This window comes from Atractosteus spatula, chromosome 5 (genome assembly GCF_055471065.1).
Source record: "Atractosteus spatula isolate fAtrSpa1 chromosome 5, fAtrSpa1.hap1, whole genome shotgun sequence".
In the NCBI taxonomy this organism is placed as follows: Eukaryota; Metazoa; Chordata; class Actinopteri; order Semionotiformes; family Lepisosteidae; genus Atractosteus; species Atractosteus spatula.
In genome coordinates, this window is record NC_142710.1 from 65,306,881 (window position 1) to 65,322,928 (window position 16,048).

Here is a 16,048-nt window from a genome sequence, read left to right on the forward strand (position 1 = left end):
CTGCTGTGAGGCAGTGGCAGGACAGCGATCACCCCCTTTCACAAACACTTCTGCCCAGACTGCGATCCCCTGGTCCCACCGCCCCTCCCAGGAGAGACAGCCCACAGCCGGGGGGCAGGGACCGCGCAGGACACAGCCGCCAGGTGGACAGCGCAGGGGTACGAGAACGCGTCCGTGCGTCCAGCACAGATCTCTCACAACCGGAGTCCACACGGGACTGAGCTGCAGGACCTCTCCGTCTCTCTGTCCCGGACTCCATCCTCCGCACACCGGGGCCCGTGATCAATCAATACTCACCGTCACACAAAACGCCACCGAAGCTCCTGTTAAAAACAGGAGCTTACCTACACAGTGCCTGCCAGAATTATCCAGCTGGTTTTCCTGCTCTTTCTGATATTCTACCAGTAATTGGAATTGTTCAAAGACTTCACACTTCATACTACGTAGGCAAGCAGCCGGAACTCAGTTCTTCGCTGAGAATTTCCAGCAGGTTTTCCTGGACAATTCATAGGGCAGCTTAACATGAGCAGACATGCAGTAAGCAGAGGACAGCAAGACAAGACAGCCGTCTAGGGAAGGCTCTTCCTCGCCCACGGCATGTCTGAAACGGGGCCGCCGCCGGAGCGGGCCGCAGGGCGCCGGCTGGGACAGGACCGCGGGGGTCAGTCAGTGTGTCCCAGCCCAAACTAGCGGTTACCTCACCCCGGGCGCTCAATGGGTCTTTGTGCTTCCTGCACAGGCCAGGCGGTTCTGTCCCACGGAGGAGTCAGGTTACCCAGAGTCGTCCCCCCCCCCCCCACCCCCCATGACTTCACAGACGTCCCACGGAGCAGCGATTCCACCGCCACACAGGCTGCTGGGAGGGATCGCCTGCTTTTCTTCTCAGGCTTCCCAGGCCGGATGGTGCTCTTTCTTTTCCTCCTTTTCTTTCTCTTCCCTTTGCGGACGGGCCCACAATAACCCACCGGCCCCGGCCGGCCAGCGGGGCCCGCGGGCGGCACAATGGCCTGTTTTGTCCGGCTGAATAAGAAAGCCATTGACGCAGGGGGAACAGACGGAGCTGCGGTCAGGGGGTCTCCCTCGCCAGCCCCGGGCTTCCGCTCAGCGCAAAGCGCCGCCCTCCGCCCACCCTCGCCGCCCGCGAGCCGCTGACCCCGAGGCGGAGAGCGGCGGGGGGCCCAGCCCAGTCCTCACACGGGACAGAGTGCGCAGCTCCGTCCCGCGTGGCTGGTCTCCCCGACAAACCCGGCAAGCTGCAGCCCAAGCTGCCACCGCAGCAGTGAGGCAGCAGGGGGTGCGGGGCGGCGGCGGGCTGTACCCGGGAGGTTGCAGGTTCGAATCCCCAGGGGGGTTCTCACACGGGCAGTGGTGGCCCTGAGCACGGAGCACGGCACTTCACTCTGGTTACAGCACTCTGGTAACGCACCCCGCTGTTCGCGGTGCACGTTTAGGTCCCCACAGAGAAGCGTCAGGTGCGATAGTACTACTGCAGCTTTTGTTCTACTGCAGCCGGTTCCCGGGGGAAAGGAAAATCCCACAGCTCACCCCAGCCGCACCGTGCTTTTGCGTCCCACTGGGTCCAACCTGCTCTTGAGCGCTCCGCGGTCTCCAGTGGGCTCAAGCCCGCCCTGCTCCAGCAGATCTCGGACTGCGTGCTGCTTTCTAACCCACAGCCCTCAATCGCTAGCCCCCTTGACCCCCGGGGTCACGCGTGGGAGATCGGGCCTTCCGCAATGATGATGATGATGATGATGATACCGAACCGCCCAGTCCCCAGCTATGGCGTTTTAAAAGCGACCAGGTGTGGTTGCGTGTGGTTCTGGCAGCCTCATACAAGTCCCCTCATTCCACACCCCCAAACTCATACAGGGGCTGTATTTGATTTATCAGGCCTGGCCAGAAGAAACAAAACGCGCTTGGAAACCACATGGACATACAGTACACGGAAAAGGGGAGCACCTGAGCATTTATTCCAACACTGCCACCTAGTGGCAGCAACCGGTGAGCCGGGCACATGGCTTTAACTGCGGCATCAGCAGTACAAGCTGTGTCTGCGGCTGCTGAAGTAGACAGTCCACCGCTGTCAAACACACTGCAGGTCAAGTCAGGATGACCTGCCTTGCTGTTCCAGGATTTAACTGGATCACGCGTTCTTAAAACACAAATCACAGCCATGTCTGGTCTTTTGTGTGTACCAAGAAAAACCGTGACGATTCAGTGACAAAATTAAGTCCCAAGTCAAAATTGTACTCCAACGGTGGTCTTCTTCGGCGGTGCAATGTAGTTATTGAAGTGAAAAAACATCACTCACCTTCACCACAGTCAAGTCATTCGGCAGCGTGATGTCATTCACTCATTCATCCTGGTTCGCCGCACGTTTCCAGACAAGTAACACGCCTCCGAGAATCAAAGCTGCCCTTCCCACATCGTTAGCACCCTCTGACCTCCCAGGGTAATTAAATTGATGAGGGGCCTGGCGGTGAGAGAATTCAATTACCTGGCTCACGGCCGAAGCCCAGAAATGCGTCTGTTTGTAGAAACACACCAGCGCGATCATAGAACAGCGAGTTCCCCAACTATCACACCTTCCGATCCGTCCTGTCCAAACGCCCTCCTGGAGGAATAAAGACCCAGGCTCGCGCCAGCTGTTCCTGATCAGTTTATTGGTAGCTGTACTGTACAAAACGTGACAGGGAAGAAAGTGGGGGAGTCGGGGGGCAGGGGGGTGGCGGCGGCGGCGGCGGCGGCGGCGGCGGCCGCGGCGGCTTTGGGGAGAGTGGCAGTTCGGCGCCTGCAGACAGAAGGGGGCGCCCTCACCCCAAGGTTTCCCACACTGGCTTGCTACAGAGATGCACAGAGCAGTCCAGCTCCTCTATAACCTCCGAGCAGGCCAGTGTAGAGGCCCTGAACCCAGAGGGTGCCTGTCCAGCTCCTCTTCAGAGTGCGTTTAAACCACCTAAGGGCCTGGATGCCTGAAATGAAGTATTTTATGAAAATCCAGGAGGAAAAGGAGGATTCTGGGATGAAAATCCCAAATCCTGTAGCTCTTGAAGATAAATTTACGTCACTTCCTGCAGAAAGACTGAAAACACTAGAAACGGGATATGAAGCCGTGAAGCAGCTGTCTTTCCGGATGTCGGGACCAGCGCAGCCCGGTTGTGTTGGGATTCGCTGCAGGCTAGTGGACGGGTAGGGAAGAGATGCAGAGGCGAGAGGAAAGGGCCACGCAGAAACGTCTTCGTGCAGAACAGACACGCACATGCACACATGCGCGCGCGCACAGAGAGACGCACAGCACAAGGGTGCAGCGGTGCACCGAGCTTCGCAGACGTGGGGGCAGGGGCACTGACCGGCCCGCTGTCCAGGGAGGAAAATAAGACAGGGTGAGGGGGTGATGTTTATCATGAAGGCTGCTGTACCATCACTGCAACGCACTCGCACACGCACACACTGCTGTGTACAATACAAACGTAGCACTTTCCAGAAAGTCTTTTACCAACTTAAACGAAAGAGGCAGCCTTCGTTCCCAGCACTGCTGTGCGCCAAGCCCAGCTCCCTCTCGCAGAGCAGACAGGCCTAGTCTCACAGGTGTGTGTGACGGGAGATTTTCCAGTAGTGACAACGTGCGAGGGAGACAGACACGCCAGATGAGGTCTCTCCCAGCCCCTGCTCACTCCTGAGCTCCGAGCTAACTCCCATCATGCCCGCAGACCAGGAGCTCTAGACTGGCCCAGACTTCGGCAGGAGGTGACGTCACTCCTGTCCCCGGCTCGGAGCACAAGCCCAGTCCCCCCCAGGACAGTCAGCTACTGCGAGGTCCAAGCAGAAATGGCACAGAGGTGTGTGAAGAACTGCTCTGTAAAAACGCACAGCGGCCTGCGAGACTCTCGGACCCAGGCAGAAGGGGGAGGTCAGTGGGTGACATCAGCACTGCACACAAACGGACAACAGTCTGGGCTCTGGGCTATGGCTTCAGTAGAAAATACAAAGGAAAAAAACAAAAAAAATTCAGGCACGCCCCCTCTTAACTGAAGCCATAAAACAAATCAACAGGTCTGAATTAACAGCACGATCTCAAAGCCCCTCTTGACCAGGCCTTCCAAAATACTCATAGGCACCTGCGATGCATCTTAACAGCACTGTTTATTTTTAGGTTGTGTCTCAGCTCTTGAACAACACGGACTGTTCTGCGCATAAGACATAGCACGACGTCCCCAATCCAACATCGCATCTCAATTTCTCCCGTTTCCTCACTACTTTTAAATATTTGTCCTTACGCAGCCTATTCACATACCGTATACATATTTTTCTAAAAAAATATGCCAAAAAATTGACAGAATCATAATCCCTTAAAAAACATAAAGCAGTCAACCTTCTGGAAATCCTACTGCACAGGGCTCACCAGTGGGCCCTCGCGATGCACTGCCACCTAGTGGTGGCAGGCAGGATTGCTTGAGCTCAGGCTAACCAGGCGAGACTGCTGCAAGGACCTGCTGAACATGAATCACATCCCCACCCCTGTCCAGTCTGGAACGATCCCTCAAGACGAAGGCAGGTTGTAATTTTTCCCTGACCTACAGGACACCCCCAACCTCCAGGGGGTAAACTAAATTAACCTGCGGTGATGTCCCCTCACAAGTCAGCCCAAGACACCGCCCTCGGCGAGATCAGGCAACGTGACTCTGGCTCAGGTATGCCTGCAGGGATGGGAAGACCTCTGGCTTCTACGTTTGACTCCCCTGTCCCTCTGTCCTTCCCACCAACGCTTCATGATCCAATGTGACCCCCCAGCCGCGGGGACAGCTGAGGAACTGAACCCCTGGGCGGAAGGAGGGCCTGTCACACCACAGGCAGGAAGACGGAGAGCCTGGAGCCTGACTGACAGGCCAGCAGATTTTTAAAAAAAAAAACCAAACAAACATCTCGGCTGGCACAGGCGTGGCCAGAGAAAGCCAAGTCGAGCACCTCGGTTTTGAGCAGGACAGCCCGTGTGCTGAAAGAAGCCCATTCAGCTAGCTTGCATTTAGCTGTCCCCGCGTCCTAACTCCACAAACGGCTCAAACCACAGGCTGGTCCATCAGCGCCGTGTCTCGTCCAGCTGTCAAACTAGTCGAGCTGTGGTACCGGAGAGCTCCAGTCCCACTGTCCCACTGGTGCAGCCAAACACGCGAGGGCGGTCGCAACATGCACTTGCACCAGTCGACTGCAGTGGAGCAGCCAGACGCAGTCTGAAGCAGCACTCGGAGAGGCCTGGGACGAGAACGGGCCGGCCGGCGGTCTCCAGCGCTGCCACTGGGGGGGAAGAGTCTGGCTACACCGAAGCAGTGGCGTTCTGGGTGAAGGCAGCATGCGTGGGGGTCCACGGCCCACTACCAGCAGAGGACGCCCATGGCAGGCCCAGGCCCAGTCCCCACCAGTCCCCACCACTGCCCCCGCCGACAGAGCAGCGCCTGGGGCAGTTTGACCCTGGACCTCTGTCCCGACCCGGGCGCTAAGGGCAGAGCTGCAGTCTCCAGCCTGCTGACCGGCCCACGGTTCGACAGCAGCGAGAAGGGGAAATGTTGAAGTCGGCGAGGGAGGGGGCGGACAGGAGTCGATCAGCCGCGGGATTAACAGGCGGAGCTCGTCCTGTCAAGGGGCCGGCGAGCCGACGAGGACACGGTCACCGCGCGCTGACCGGCCCAGGCCTCGCTCCAGGCAGAGCAGCCGCACAGGAACTCCGGCATCCGCGCGCGAGGCTCGGAGAATCAGACAGGGGTCCAACCCACAAAAACCCCTCCTGGACCCTCCGGCTGCTGGAGCTCAGAGACGCCACGTCTCACAGGGGAGCCACGGACGATCAAAAACAAGGGCATGATGGGAAGAATGGAAAACGCGTAATTGAAGACCTGAAAGTGGACGTTTCATATGAGCGTAAAAACTCCCTCACCTCTTCAACGACCGGGAAGACGACCTGCGCACACCTGCAGGCGTTTTCTCCGTGGGGGGAGACCGGAGTCTCCCCATTAGTGTTCCTACCTGAGCGATCAATTAAACAAGCCGCCTCGTTCTTTACTTACACACACACACACACACAACATGTTTCTCAAGGTCCTCGACAGCTGATCCCTCAATCCCCTCCGTCTTCATGCAGGGGGCCGGCAGCTCTGAGGTTAGAGGTCTGGCCATCAGGCGGTTAATTGAATAATTAGCCCAGCCCTGCAACCGAGAGCACAGCTCCTTCGGGAGCCAAGCAAGACCCCTGCCCCAGCGGGCACTGCTTCACGAGCCCATAAACACACTGGCCAAAATATTAGGAATCCAGTATAAGAGACGGGTGCGGGCAGGAGGAAACAGAGACACATCCTGGGTCCCACTCCTGCTGAACACTGCCGCGCCAGCAGGAGGCGCTCTTCAGACCCACACTGCACCACCGCAGCGGAAGACTTGGGCCCTCAGCCTCTCCGCGGCCACGGCGCACTTTACCGCCACGTTTCTGCGGTACGGAGCTGGGGGGGAGGGAGGGCGGGCGGGAATCTTAATATTTTGGCCAGCGGGCGTATTGATTCTTTTTTAAAAAAATTAAAATTATTGCAAACTCTATAAGAGAATACTCTTCCAATCTGACGAAGCATCCCGCCAGCACAGGATTGGAAAACAGATGACGCAGTGGGACAAAGGAGGAAGGTGGGGGGGGGGGGGGGGGGCAAACGAAGAGGAATGCTCTCGGGTCCACCCCACCGTGGACTCGGGTCGGCTCTGCAGCACCAGGGGCAGCGGGTGACCCCAGTTTTCACACACACACCCCCACCCTCCTCCACTCCGACGCCAGGCTAAGCTCCACCGGGATGTGCCCCAGGGCTGGGCTGCAGGCTCTGTGAGTCTGTGATGAGGGGGGGATAATTGCTCGATTACAGTAGAAGCAGTCCACTCTCCCCCACCCCACCAGAAGCAGTCCAGGGGTCCCCCTACAGTAGGGGGGATCAGGGACCTCCTTGAGGTACAGGGGGTGCTGCCTGGGGAGGGATTCTCTCCAGTGCTTCCTCGATTTCTTCTATGTCCAACGTCCTCTGGCACCCCCATCGACTCCTCTCTCCCCTCACATCTTCTGGAAGAGGGGACTGGAAGGGGCAGCCCCTGATCGCCCCCCACCAAGAATTTACAATTTAAAAAAACTAAATTAAAATCAAAGTTCCAGATAAAACAAAAATGTCCGGAGCAGCAGCAGCAGCAGCAGCAGCAGCAGCATGATGGATCTCCCTCCGTCTTCCCGATTCCCACCTCCGTCTGGACCCGGGACACCTGATCCCCCGAGTCCCAGTCCGCACGCCGGCCTCGCCCCCGCCCTCGCGCCGCTAGAACAGCACGCTCTGCCTCCGGCTCTTGCCCTGGGCTGGGAGGAGAGAGAGAGGAGAGAGAGGAGAGAGAGGGATTGCGGTCCCCGCCCTGGCACCGTGCTCCGCGGCTCGGGTCTCTCGCGTGACGCGTGAAGGGGGCGGCCCGGCGGTGCAGGGGGGCCAGCATTGCTGCCACGCAGCGCTGGGGTCCTGGGTCCAACTGTGGACCTGGGGGTGCTGTCTGTGTGGAGTTTGCATGCTCTCCCCGTGTTCCCCCCCACAGTGCAAAGGCATGCTAATGGTTTAATGGGCTTCTGGGAAAACGGGCCCTGGCGCGAGAGTGAGGGAGTCTGTGTCTGTGTGCCCTGTGATGCACTGGCGTCCTATCCGGGCTGTACCCTGCCTTGCACCTGTTGCTTGCTGGGACAGACGCCGGCTCCCCTGCAGCCCTGAATGTTAGGGGAACGCTTTAAAAAAGGCCGCATGGAAATGACATTTTGAACGGGGGTGAAAACAGACCCCAGTTTGGTCGGTTCTAAAAGATAAAAGGTGATTCTGGGGATTGTGCCTGTCTGGTCAGGAGCTACTGTGTCTAGGGGGACAGAGTCTCAGACTGTGCACCCGACACTTTGGGCCCCAGCCCCACTGGGATCATTGTTTACACAGAGAAATGTCCTTGCACACACAGATCTTTTTTAGAGTCTTCTCTCTGGTGTATGTTAAGAGCAGCTATGTGTGGATTTTAACGACGTTGATATCTTTGTCCTGGGCTGCTGTGCGTTTTCCATACAGCACTTTGGGATACTTTTGGTCAAGTTCTAGCAGGCTGAAGATGAAATGGGCTGGATGAACTCTGATCACTGGCCTTACATCCTACACTCAGGGGGACAGATGAACCTTGGACACACCACCCCACCAACATCCACTCTTGGTCCTGGAGGGCTGTGGTCCGGCAGGTTCTGTGGCTAACTCCCACTCCTCAGTGATCCCGACACGCTGACAGTGGTAACACACCATCTGAACGGCTGCTTCAAATGAACCCCTGAAAAGTCCAGGGAGGAATGAAGCCAGAGGGACAGCGCCGCCCTACAGGACCTGGAGTGAACAGCACTGCACTACAAGATACAAAGCCATGCACAGAGGTGCAGAAAGACCACCAGCGCCCATGCACACACACCAGGCCCCCATGCTAGGATGCGTTCACACATGGGGTACACACAAATGCCACAAGAGGACCCCGATTCCTGTGTGAAGGCACATACGCAGTGTCAGCACCGACAGCTACAGGCCCTTCTGCAGGAGTCTGCCCACAGCTGGACAGAGACCGGGAGACGAAACGCAAGGAAACTGAAGTCTAAATGCTCAGCAAATTTAACTCCATTTTCCACTTTGAGTTCAGAGGTTTGAATTGGATTTGACCCGCCGATACTCCCGAGTTAGCGTCTGCTCTGTAGGCCAGGCGGGAGGCTGATCCGGTGACAGCTGAAGCAGAATAACCAGCGGACACTGGGGGAACCCCCCAGACGGTAGTGTTTGTGCATGCTCTGATCTGTGCCAGGTGTTGTGTGTCCAGGCTGCTCACCTGAACACAGAGGGGGACTGGAGTGGTCAAGGGGACACCCCCCCTCCCCGTTAACACTTCACACAAAGACGTCACGTCATGACGTACAGGTGAACTTGGGACTTTCCTGTGGGACAGCTAAGGTGCTAAGGCTCCGTCTGTTCTGTAACAGGAGGAGGAGGAGGGGGGAGGGTGCTGGGGTCCTGCCCAGTCGCGAGTCCGCTTGGTGCTGCATGCGAACGGAGACGAGGAAGAGGAGGGGGGACAGGAGAGGAAGAGGCAGCTCTATTTACCGGAGAGGCGGGAGTGTTGCTCAGCCAGTAGACGGGGAGGTGAGAGCGTGGGTTTGACTCCGCGCTTTGGCCCCGTCTTTCTGGAAGTATTCTGATGAGGCAGAGCCCAGTTTTTGGGGTGCTGATGTTGCGTCGTGGGGTGGAGGGAGAAGAGACAACCACGATAAAATAAAAAGGAAAGAGGGAAAGTTGGAAGGAGAGAAAGAGAGAGAGAGAGAGAGAGACAGAGAACCATTGAGCACCAGGAAGGCAGACGTCGGAGAACCGCAAAGCTCGGCTCACACTGTCCACTGTTCAGGCTGCTGCAAAGAGACCTGCTGCCTCTGGGAAATAGCCCCCCCACGTCGACTACAGCAGCTCCTCTGAGGCCGGGCAGAGGCGAAAGTCAGCACGGAGCACCGACTGAGGGCACCCCAGTGCACAAGAGGAAAGGAAAACAAAATACATTCAGGTGCTGCTTTAGGCAAAGAGATGTTGCCGCCTGGAACAATCTGGCCAGCGACGTGCTCTGAGCCCATATACTGGGATCCTTGGGGAAGCAGTAGGATGAGATTTCGGGATTCACAAGCTGTTAACCAGCAGAGTACAGCGGGGCAAACGGAGCTCTTCGCGCTGGAAACTAAGGGATTAGTGTGCGGCAACGCTTAGGGCTCTGTACTCCCGGCCAGAGGGTCACGGGTTCCAATCCCAAATGGAGCGCTGCTGTTGCACCCATGAGCAAGGAAGGCACTTCGAACTGGTCCAGAGCACACCCTGCTGTGCAAATAGGCGACCCTCCAGGTGGTCAGTGCAGGTGCAGAACTCCCAGTCCCACAGCCTGAGAAGGGTCCGTCCGGGCCTCACGGTGTGAACCGGGCTTAACACAGCAGCCAACGGACAGACCGAGCCACGGCAGTGAGTGAGGAGGAAAGAGGGACAGACAGAGAGAGAGTACAGACAGCACACCATACAGCCAGGCACTGCACCTCAGCGGACTGGGCGACGGTCTCATCCTGCGCTCGGAAGACAACAGGCCGAGAGTCTGCGTCGTCGGAGGGCCTCTGCACAGCCCCGGAGGCGCCCCCCCCTCCCCAGATGCCCAATCCGATCGGACTCGCACGCTCGCGATTCCAGGGAAGCCAGCCCCAGATCCGGCAACTGCGACTGTTCCCCCTCCCCCCCCTCACCTGATTCGGGGTGTCCCGTCGACCGCTTGCCGGGGTCCCTGTGCAGCTGGATGTCCTTCACGGAGAAGATGGACGCCGCTGGAGAGGAGAGGGAAGACGAGTGAAGTCCCCCACTCCGGTTCTGACCCGTTATAAAGCGCTTTGAATGGAGTGTCTAGGAAAGTGCTATATAAGTGTCAGGAATTCTTTTTATTAATTATTCCTGTGGCTCATCAGAAGGCGAGCCCTGCATGCTGTGCAACATACATCCACTAGAGGGCAGAAGAAGCCCGTCTTGTCCAGATTCATTTCCTCTCAACGTCAGTGTGTGCTGTTACAGGCTCTCCACGACTTACAGTGAAAATATATCCATCAACACCAATTCCTTGTGCTTCGCACATTCGTAAAGCATCACGTCCTGCTGTTTAAGAGCCTCTGCAAAGTATTTAAAAAACCCAGATCATTAACACACTCCAGAGAGAGAGAGAGAGAGAGAGAGAGAGAGAGAGAGGACTCACTGTCGGGTAACGTCTGAACCTGCTCCCCCAAACTCCTGAAGTAGGGGTGTCTAAGGGCCTCCTCCGCTGAGATCCTCGTCTTCGCTTCAAACTGGAGAGGGAGAGGAAGTAAAAGAGAGGAGCAGGGAGAGTCAAGTTCCGAAGTGGAGTACGGATCAGGAATAAAGGTGGAAGGGAGAGGAAAATGAGACCAATGAAGCAGCTGTTCGCAGGATGTCTAGATATGAGGAGATTCCCCAAAACAAGTATGTTTTATACTTGTGTATACAAAAAAGAATTCCGGGTACAAAACTACCCTGATGTCCAGACTGTAACTTGTTCATTAACGAAGGGCCCAGAAAGTTTGTTCCTCTATAAGATCAAGTGTGTGTGTGTGTGTGTGTGTGTGTGTGTGTGTGTGTGTGTGAACCTGTGTGAAGCACAGGCCTTCCTGGTACCCGGAGGCGAGAGACTCACCTGCAGCAGCTTCGACAGCAGGTCCAGCCCGTCGCTGTCTATCCTGCAGGCAGACAGACACACACAGCGCTGAGGTTAGTGGAGAACACTGGCAGTTTGCTCACCCCCGCAGCTTAACAGGACACGTCAAGGGAACAAGGGACTTGGACATACTGGACACAGGGAGACAGAGGGGGGGGAGACATGAAAGGAGAAGGCCGTGGGAGTCTCGAACCCTGGGGTTTTCTAGAAACGGCTGGAAGACATCCTCCAAAGCAGGACAGGAGGCAGACTTTACGCAAAGGGCTGTAGCATTATGGGACAACAACTCAGCCATGTTTTTTTGAAGAAGGTACTCTGGCTTCTTTTCAAGACACGGCTGGATGAGACACTCAATTCAACGAGCCGGCAATTCTGGGGTTAAGCCAGTCATGCAAGTCAACGGTACGTTCAGCGACCACCCCTTGCTCTCTCGGCGCCGGTTAATGGCTCCTGCTGCTCGGCCAGGCGCACTCTGAGCAACGGCTCCAGAGCCACCTTGCACAAGCTGGAGATGTACATCTCACAAGCCCCCTGTGCCCAAGAGCTGTCGCAGGCGTCGGGGCGGGCGGGCAGCGGGACCGTGCCTGGGCGCGTGGTTCACCAGGGGCTCGGCGCGGTAGCGGGGGAAGTTGTAGGACTTGAACTCCTCATTGGCTGTGATGCCCGGCCACGTCTCTTCTGTGGGCGTCCCTGGAGACGAGAGAAGACAGCGCGGCTCAGACAGAGGGCTGAGAGGGGTAGGTCCCCACCACCTCACCCGCTGAGAGCTGCCCTCGAGGGGCACCTCCGGGCGTGAGGAAGAGGCAGGGGCGCAGGGCGGCCTTACCCAGGATCCGGAAGATGAGGTGCAGCTCATCCTCCACTGTGGACCCGGGGAACAGAGGCCGGCCGGTCACCATCTCGTAGAAAATGCAGCCCACTCCCCTGGAGAGAACAGAGAGGGGGGGGTGAGGACGGAGAGCCAGAGAGCAAGAGGAGGGCAAGAGTAAGGGAGGCACTTAAGCTCCCTGCTCGCGTTTTGTTTTTGTTGTTTTTTTTACCGTCGTTCCCTGCGGCTTTTAAAGCAGAGGGCCTGACCTGAAAGGAAACAGCAGACCGTGGTAAACTGGCTCCGGCAGCCGGCCCTGACCCATTACAGCTCGCTCGCAGCCGCTCCTCGTTAAACCACGGGAAAGGGAAAACGGGGGGCGCGGCCCGACCCCCCCCGTGGGCCCGGATGAGCGCGTGATGCGTGGCGAAGGAGGACGACGGGGGGGGGGCACAGCAGACCCCACGGAGAAGGCCGTGACACAGCCCCCAGTACCGCGGCGCTCTAGTGCAGCGCACTGGGGCAGAAGAGGTGGGGGCATTAACAAGGAGCAGGAAACGAGGTCAGAGCTCTCCTCCCCCTGATTGCAGGTGGAGACGGTCCCTGCCCGCGCGCCGGAGATGCCGGGAGAGGAGGAGACAGGCCCTGGGGAGAGGGCAGAGGGCCGCGGGCACTGTGCCACGCGGGCAGGCGCCTCACCACATGTCGATGGGGGTGGAGTACTCCGTGGAGCCCAGCAGGACGTCAGGGGGGCGGTACCACAGGGTCACGACCTCATTGGAGTACGTCTTCGTGGGGACGGACTTGGCCCGGGCCAAACCTGGGAAAAAACAACGACAACAAAAGAAGATATCTGAGAGAGGGCGTCTCGGAGTAAATGTTTCTAAAAAAGATATTAAAACCACCGAGCTAGTGATGATAAACACAGATTTCTGCATTACAAATGCAAACAGACGCACAGGCATCCCGTATTCGTAACCGTAGAGAGTAACCAGCAGGAAAGGTCAATATCCAGGCGTATCCAATATCAATTATCCAGGCGATTTCTAGCCTGAACCTGCAATACTGGAATGCAAACTGCACACACAGATGTGCCTAAACAAACGTGGCAGCCTCCTCACGAGATGATAAAAATCTCCAGAGTGAAATTCGACCAGCCATGACCAGACCCGCACAGTCCTGCGCGCCACAGGCACAAACACTGCCTGATGCCCGACTGCCACTACAGGACACATCCAGATATTTCCAGCTGCATCGTGAGTTCAGAGGAACACGAACTAGGATTCAGAACTACAGCTTTCCGTTTTTGACTATTTTTGATGGACATTTTGCGTCAGTTTTCTTCATCAGTCTCTTTGGTGATCCTACACCTGTGTCATGTGCTACAGACCCCTGGTGCGCAGTCTGTAAACAGCAGGCATGCAGAGGGTATGTCTATATATGCCAGGTAGAGTATTAATCACTTCATCTGAGGAGTGTACTGAATACTCAGCAAACAGTAGGGGTTTTCATATACATACAACCATGAAAACAGAGGACACTGGTGGAAACGATAAGAAAGTGCATTAAACACTGGTCACAGGAGTTACCTTTAGACAATGTATACTTGCTGTATACAAAGAGCCGCAGGGGCCTCGGCCAAGCTGCCCAGCCACGTTACTAAAGCTGATGCTCCGGCTTCTTTCAAGAACCAGCTGGATAAGATCCTGGGATCAGTAAGCTTAACACCCCCACACAACTAAGTAACAGGCAGGAGGGGCCGGGCAGCCTTCTCTCCAACATCTAGAAGAGGCGTTTGGACCTGTTCTGCGGCTCTTATTCCAGCCCGCTGCTGGGGTCCAGCAGAGAGGGGGAACCCAGCGCTCGGGCCGAGAACAGGCCGACCCCCACGGGTCAACCCCCGCGGCTCTCACCGAAGTCGGCCAGCTTCAGCTCGCCCCGGTCGCCGATCAGCAGGTTCTGCGGCTTGAGGTCGCGGTGCAGGACCTTGCGCCGGTGGCAGTAGGCCAGGCCGCGCAGCAGCTGGAACAGGAACACCTGGCGGAGGGGGAGGAAGGGTCAGCGGAGGTCGCCGCGGCCGCCCACCTGCACGCACTGTGCTTGGACACCCCAACCCGCCGCCCCCCCCCCCCCCCGAGCTCGAGACTTATAAATAACCAGCGGGCAGATCTATCCAGGGTACACAATGCCCTCCTGGTGAGTCAATAGCACAAGCACACTCCCACACCCACAACACAAGCACACGCTGCACAGAGGCTGTTTACCTAGGGGCCACACAACAGTCACACGGGCTCCGACGGCCTGGCCAGCCCAGACAGCTCAAACAATAGGCGGGCTCACGGAGGTACCGTCGGGCCAGGGCAGGGGTCCGAGCGCCGCAGCCACGTTCGGGGCCGAAGAGCTGCGCCGTCTCAAACAGCCCTCGGGCAAACGGAAAAGCAGTCCCGCCCACGCCCACACCCACACCCTCACCTTGACGTTGTGCACGCTCATGATGTTCCTGCAGTCGTCCATGTACTGCTTCAGGTCCTTTTCCTGAAAACACACGATAGCACGGCGGGCTGCTTCAGTCAGTGACCCCCCCCAGACCGAGCAGCCCCTTGCCTCAGCCAGTTAAACAGAAGGAAAGGAGTTGAGGGAGCCGGCAGGCAACAGAAGACACACACAGACACACACAGCACGAGAGAGAGAGGCAGCGACGGACAGACTCACCAAGTACTCGAAGACCAGGGTCAGGCACTTGTCTGTGTGGATGATGTCATGAAGAGTGACGATGTTCGCGTGTTTCAGGTCCTTCAGCAACGACACTGGGAGCAGAGAGAGATGGGGACAGAGGAGAGAGGGATTGGAGAGAGATGGGGACAGAGGAGAGAGGGATTGGAGAGAGATGGGGACAGAGGAGAGGGATGGAAAGAGAAAGGTCAGAAAACATCCAACCAGATCAAGAAAACCTCAGCTCATCTCGGCGCGCCCAGGGTAACAGTCCGGAAGCAGCCGTGTCCAGGGGTGCTCCTACCTTCTCTGATGGCCGTGCAGGGCGCCCCCTCCTCGTGCTCCAGCCTGATCTCCTTCAAGGCCACCAGGTTGTCGGTCAGCTTGCTGCGCCCCTTGAACACCGTGGCGTAGGTGCCCTGCGGGAGAGAGGCAGGCTTGAGCAGGGAAGACTACGGGGGGGACCCCGACAAGGACAACCCCCCGGACTTCTTCCGAACATACAGGGGAAACGGGGACCAGAGGGGTGAAGTGAACAGACAAGAACAGCAAGTCTTGCACAATCGCTCTAGACTGTAACTTGGAACACATCATGTAACAGAGCTTCTTTGGTGATCGATGTGAAGCAAAAGCCTTATCTGTCAGGAAGATTGCATAGCTGTGTTTTTATTATACTTGTTTTGCAGCCATTTGTTGTTTTTGGTCCCAGATTTGTTGTTTGTTCTTTTTACGCAAAGGGTGGTGGGAGTGTGGAACGAACCGCCCAGCTGTGGCGTTGAAGCCGATTCCCTGGTTCTGTAGAGAAACAGCTGGATGGGATCCTCAGGTCCTCCTCTCGATTGTGACCCGTCTTTTGTTTTTGCACACAGGCACAACAGGCTACTGCTACCTGTGCTGATGTCTACATTCGTTTTCCTTTTTTTATTTAGAATGAATAGTGAAGTGCAAATGACATCATCTCTGGACCTTCAGGTTTCCCTGGCGACCACCGGAATGTCCAGCAGCGCTCTAGAACACCTGGAGTCCAGAGCCCCCAGACTTACCCACCTCCTGTCCCAGCAACAGACACAGACACGGGGACAGTGACAGCAGCAACAGACACAGGGACAGCAGCAACAGACACAGACATGGGGGCAGGGACAGCAGCAACAGACACAGGGGCAGACACAGACACAGGGACAGCAGCAACAGACACAGACACGGGGGCAGGGACAGCAG

The 16,048-nt window shown here is 57.1% G+C and overlaps 1 protein-coding gene across 5 annotated transcripts in view; it reads right to left on the reverse strand.

The window, feature by feature from the left end:
* Positions 1 to 2,646: 2,646 nt before the first annotated feature.
* Positions 2,647 to 16,048, reverse strand: part of LOC148835491 (cyclin-dependent kinase 17-like) — a 40,251-nt gene continuing 26,849 nt past the window's right edge. For 2 of the 5 annotated variants that reach the window (XM_088917224.1, XM_088917226.1), the window contains 12 exons: positions 15,135 to 15,249; positions 14,831 to 14,925; positions 14,591 to 14,653; positions 14,032 to 14,155; positions 12,818 to 12,938; positions 12,137 to 12,234; positions 11,895 to 12,000; positions 11,290 to 11,332; positions 10,834 to 10,924; positions 10,337 to 10,414; positions 9,171 to 9,291; positions 4,128 to 7,372 (listed from right to left, as the gene is read on the reverse strand). In XM_088917224.1, coding sequence (XP_088773350.1) covers positions 9,191 to 9,291; positions 10,337 to 10,414; positions 10,834 to 10,924; positions 11,290 to 11,332; positions 11,895 to 12,000; positions 12,137 to 12,234; positions 12,818 to 12,938; positions 14,032 to 14,155; positions 14,591 to 14,653; positions 14,831 to 14,925; positions 15,135 to 15,249 — 1,035 coding nt within the window. In that variant the 3' untranslated portion in view covers positions 4,128 to 7,372; positions 9,171 to 9,190. Of the gene's footprint in view, positions 7,373 to 9,170; positions 9,292 to 10,336; positions 10,415 to 10,833; positions 10,925 to 11,289; positions 11,333 to 11,894; positions 12,001 to 12,136; positions 12,235 to 12,817; positions 12,939 to 14,031; positions 14,156 to 14,590; positions 14,654 to 14,830; positions 14,926 to 15,134; positions 15,250 to 16,048 lie in introns of all 5 variants that reach the window. The other 3 variants (XM_088917227.1, XM_088917228.1, XM_088917225.1) reach the window with 2 other exon arrangements.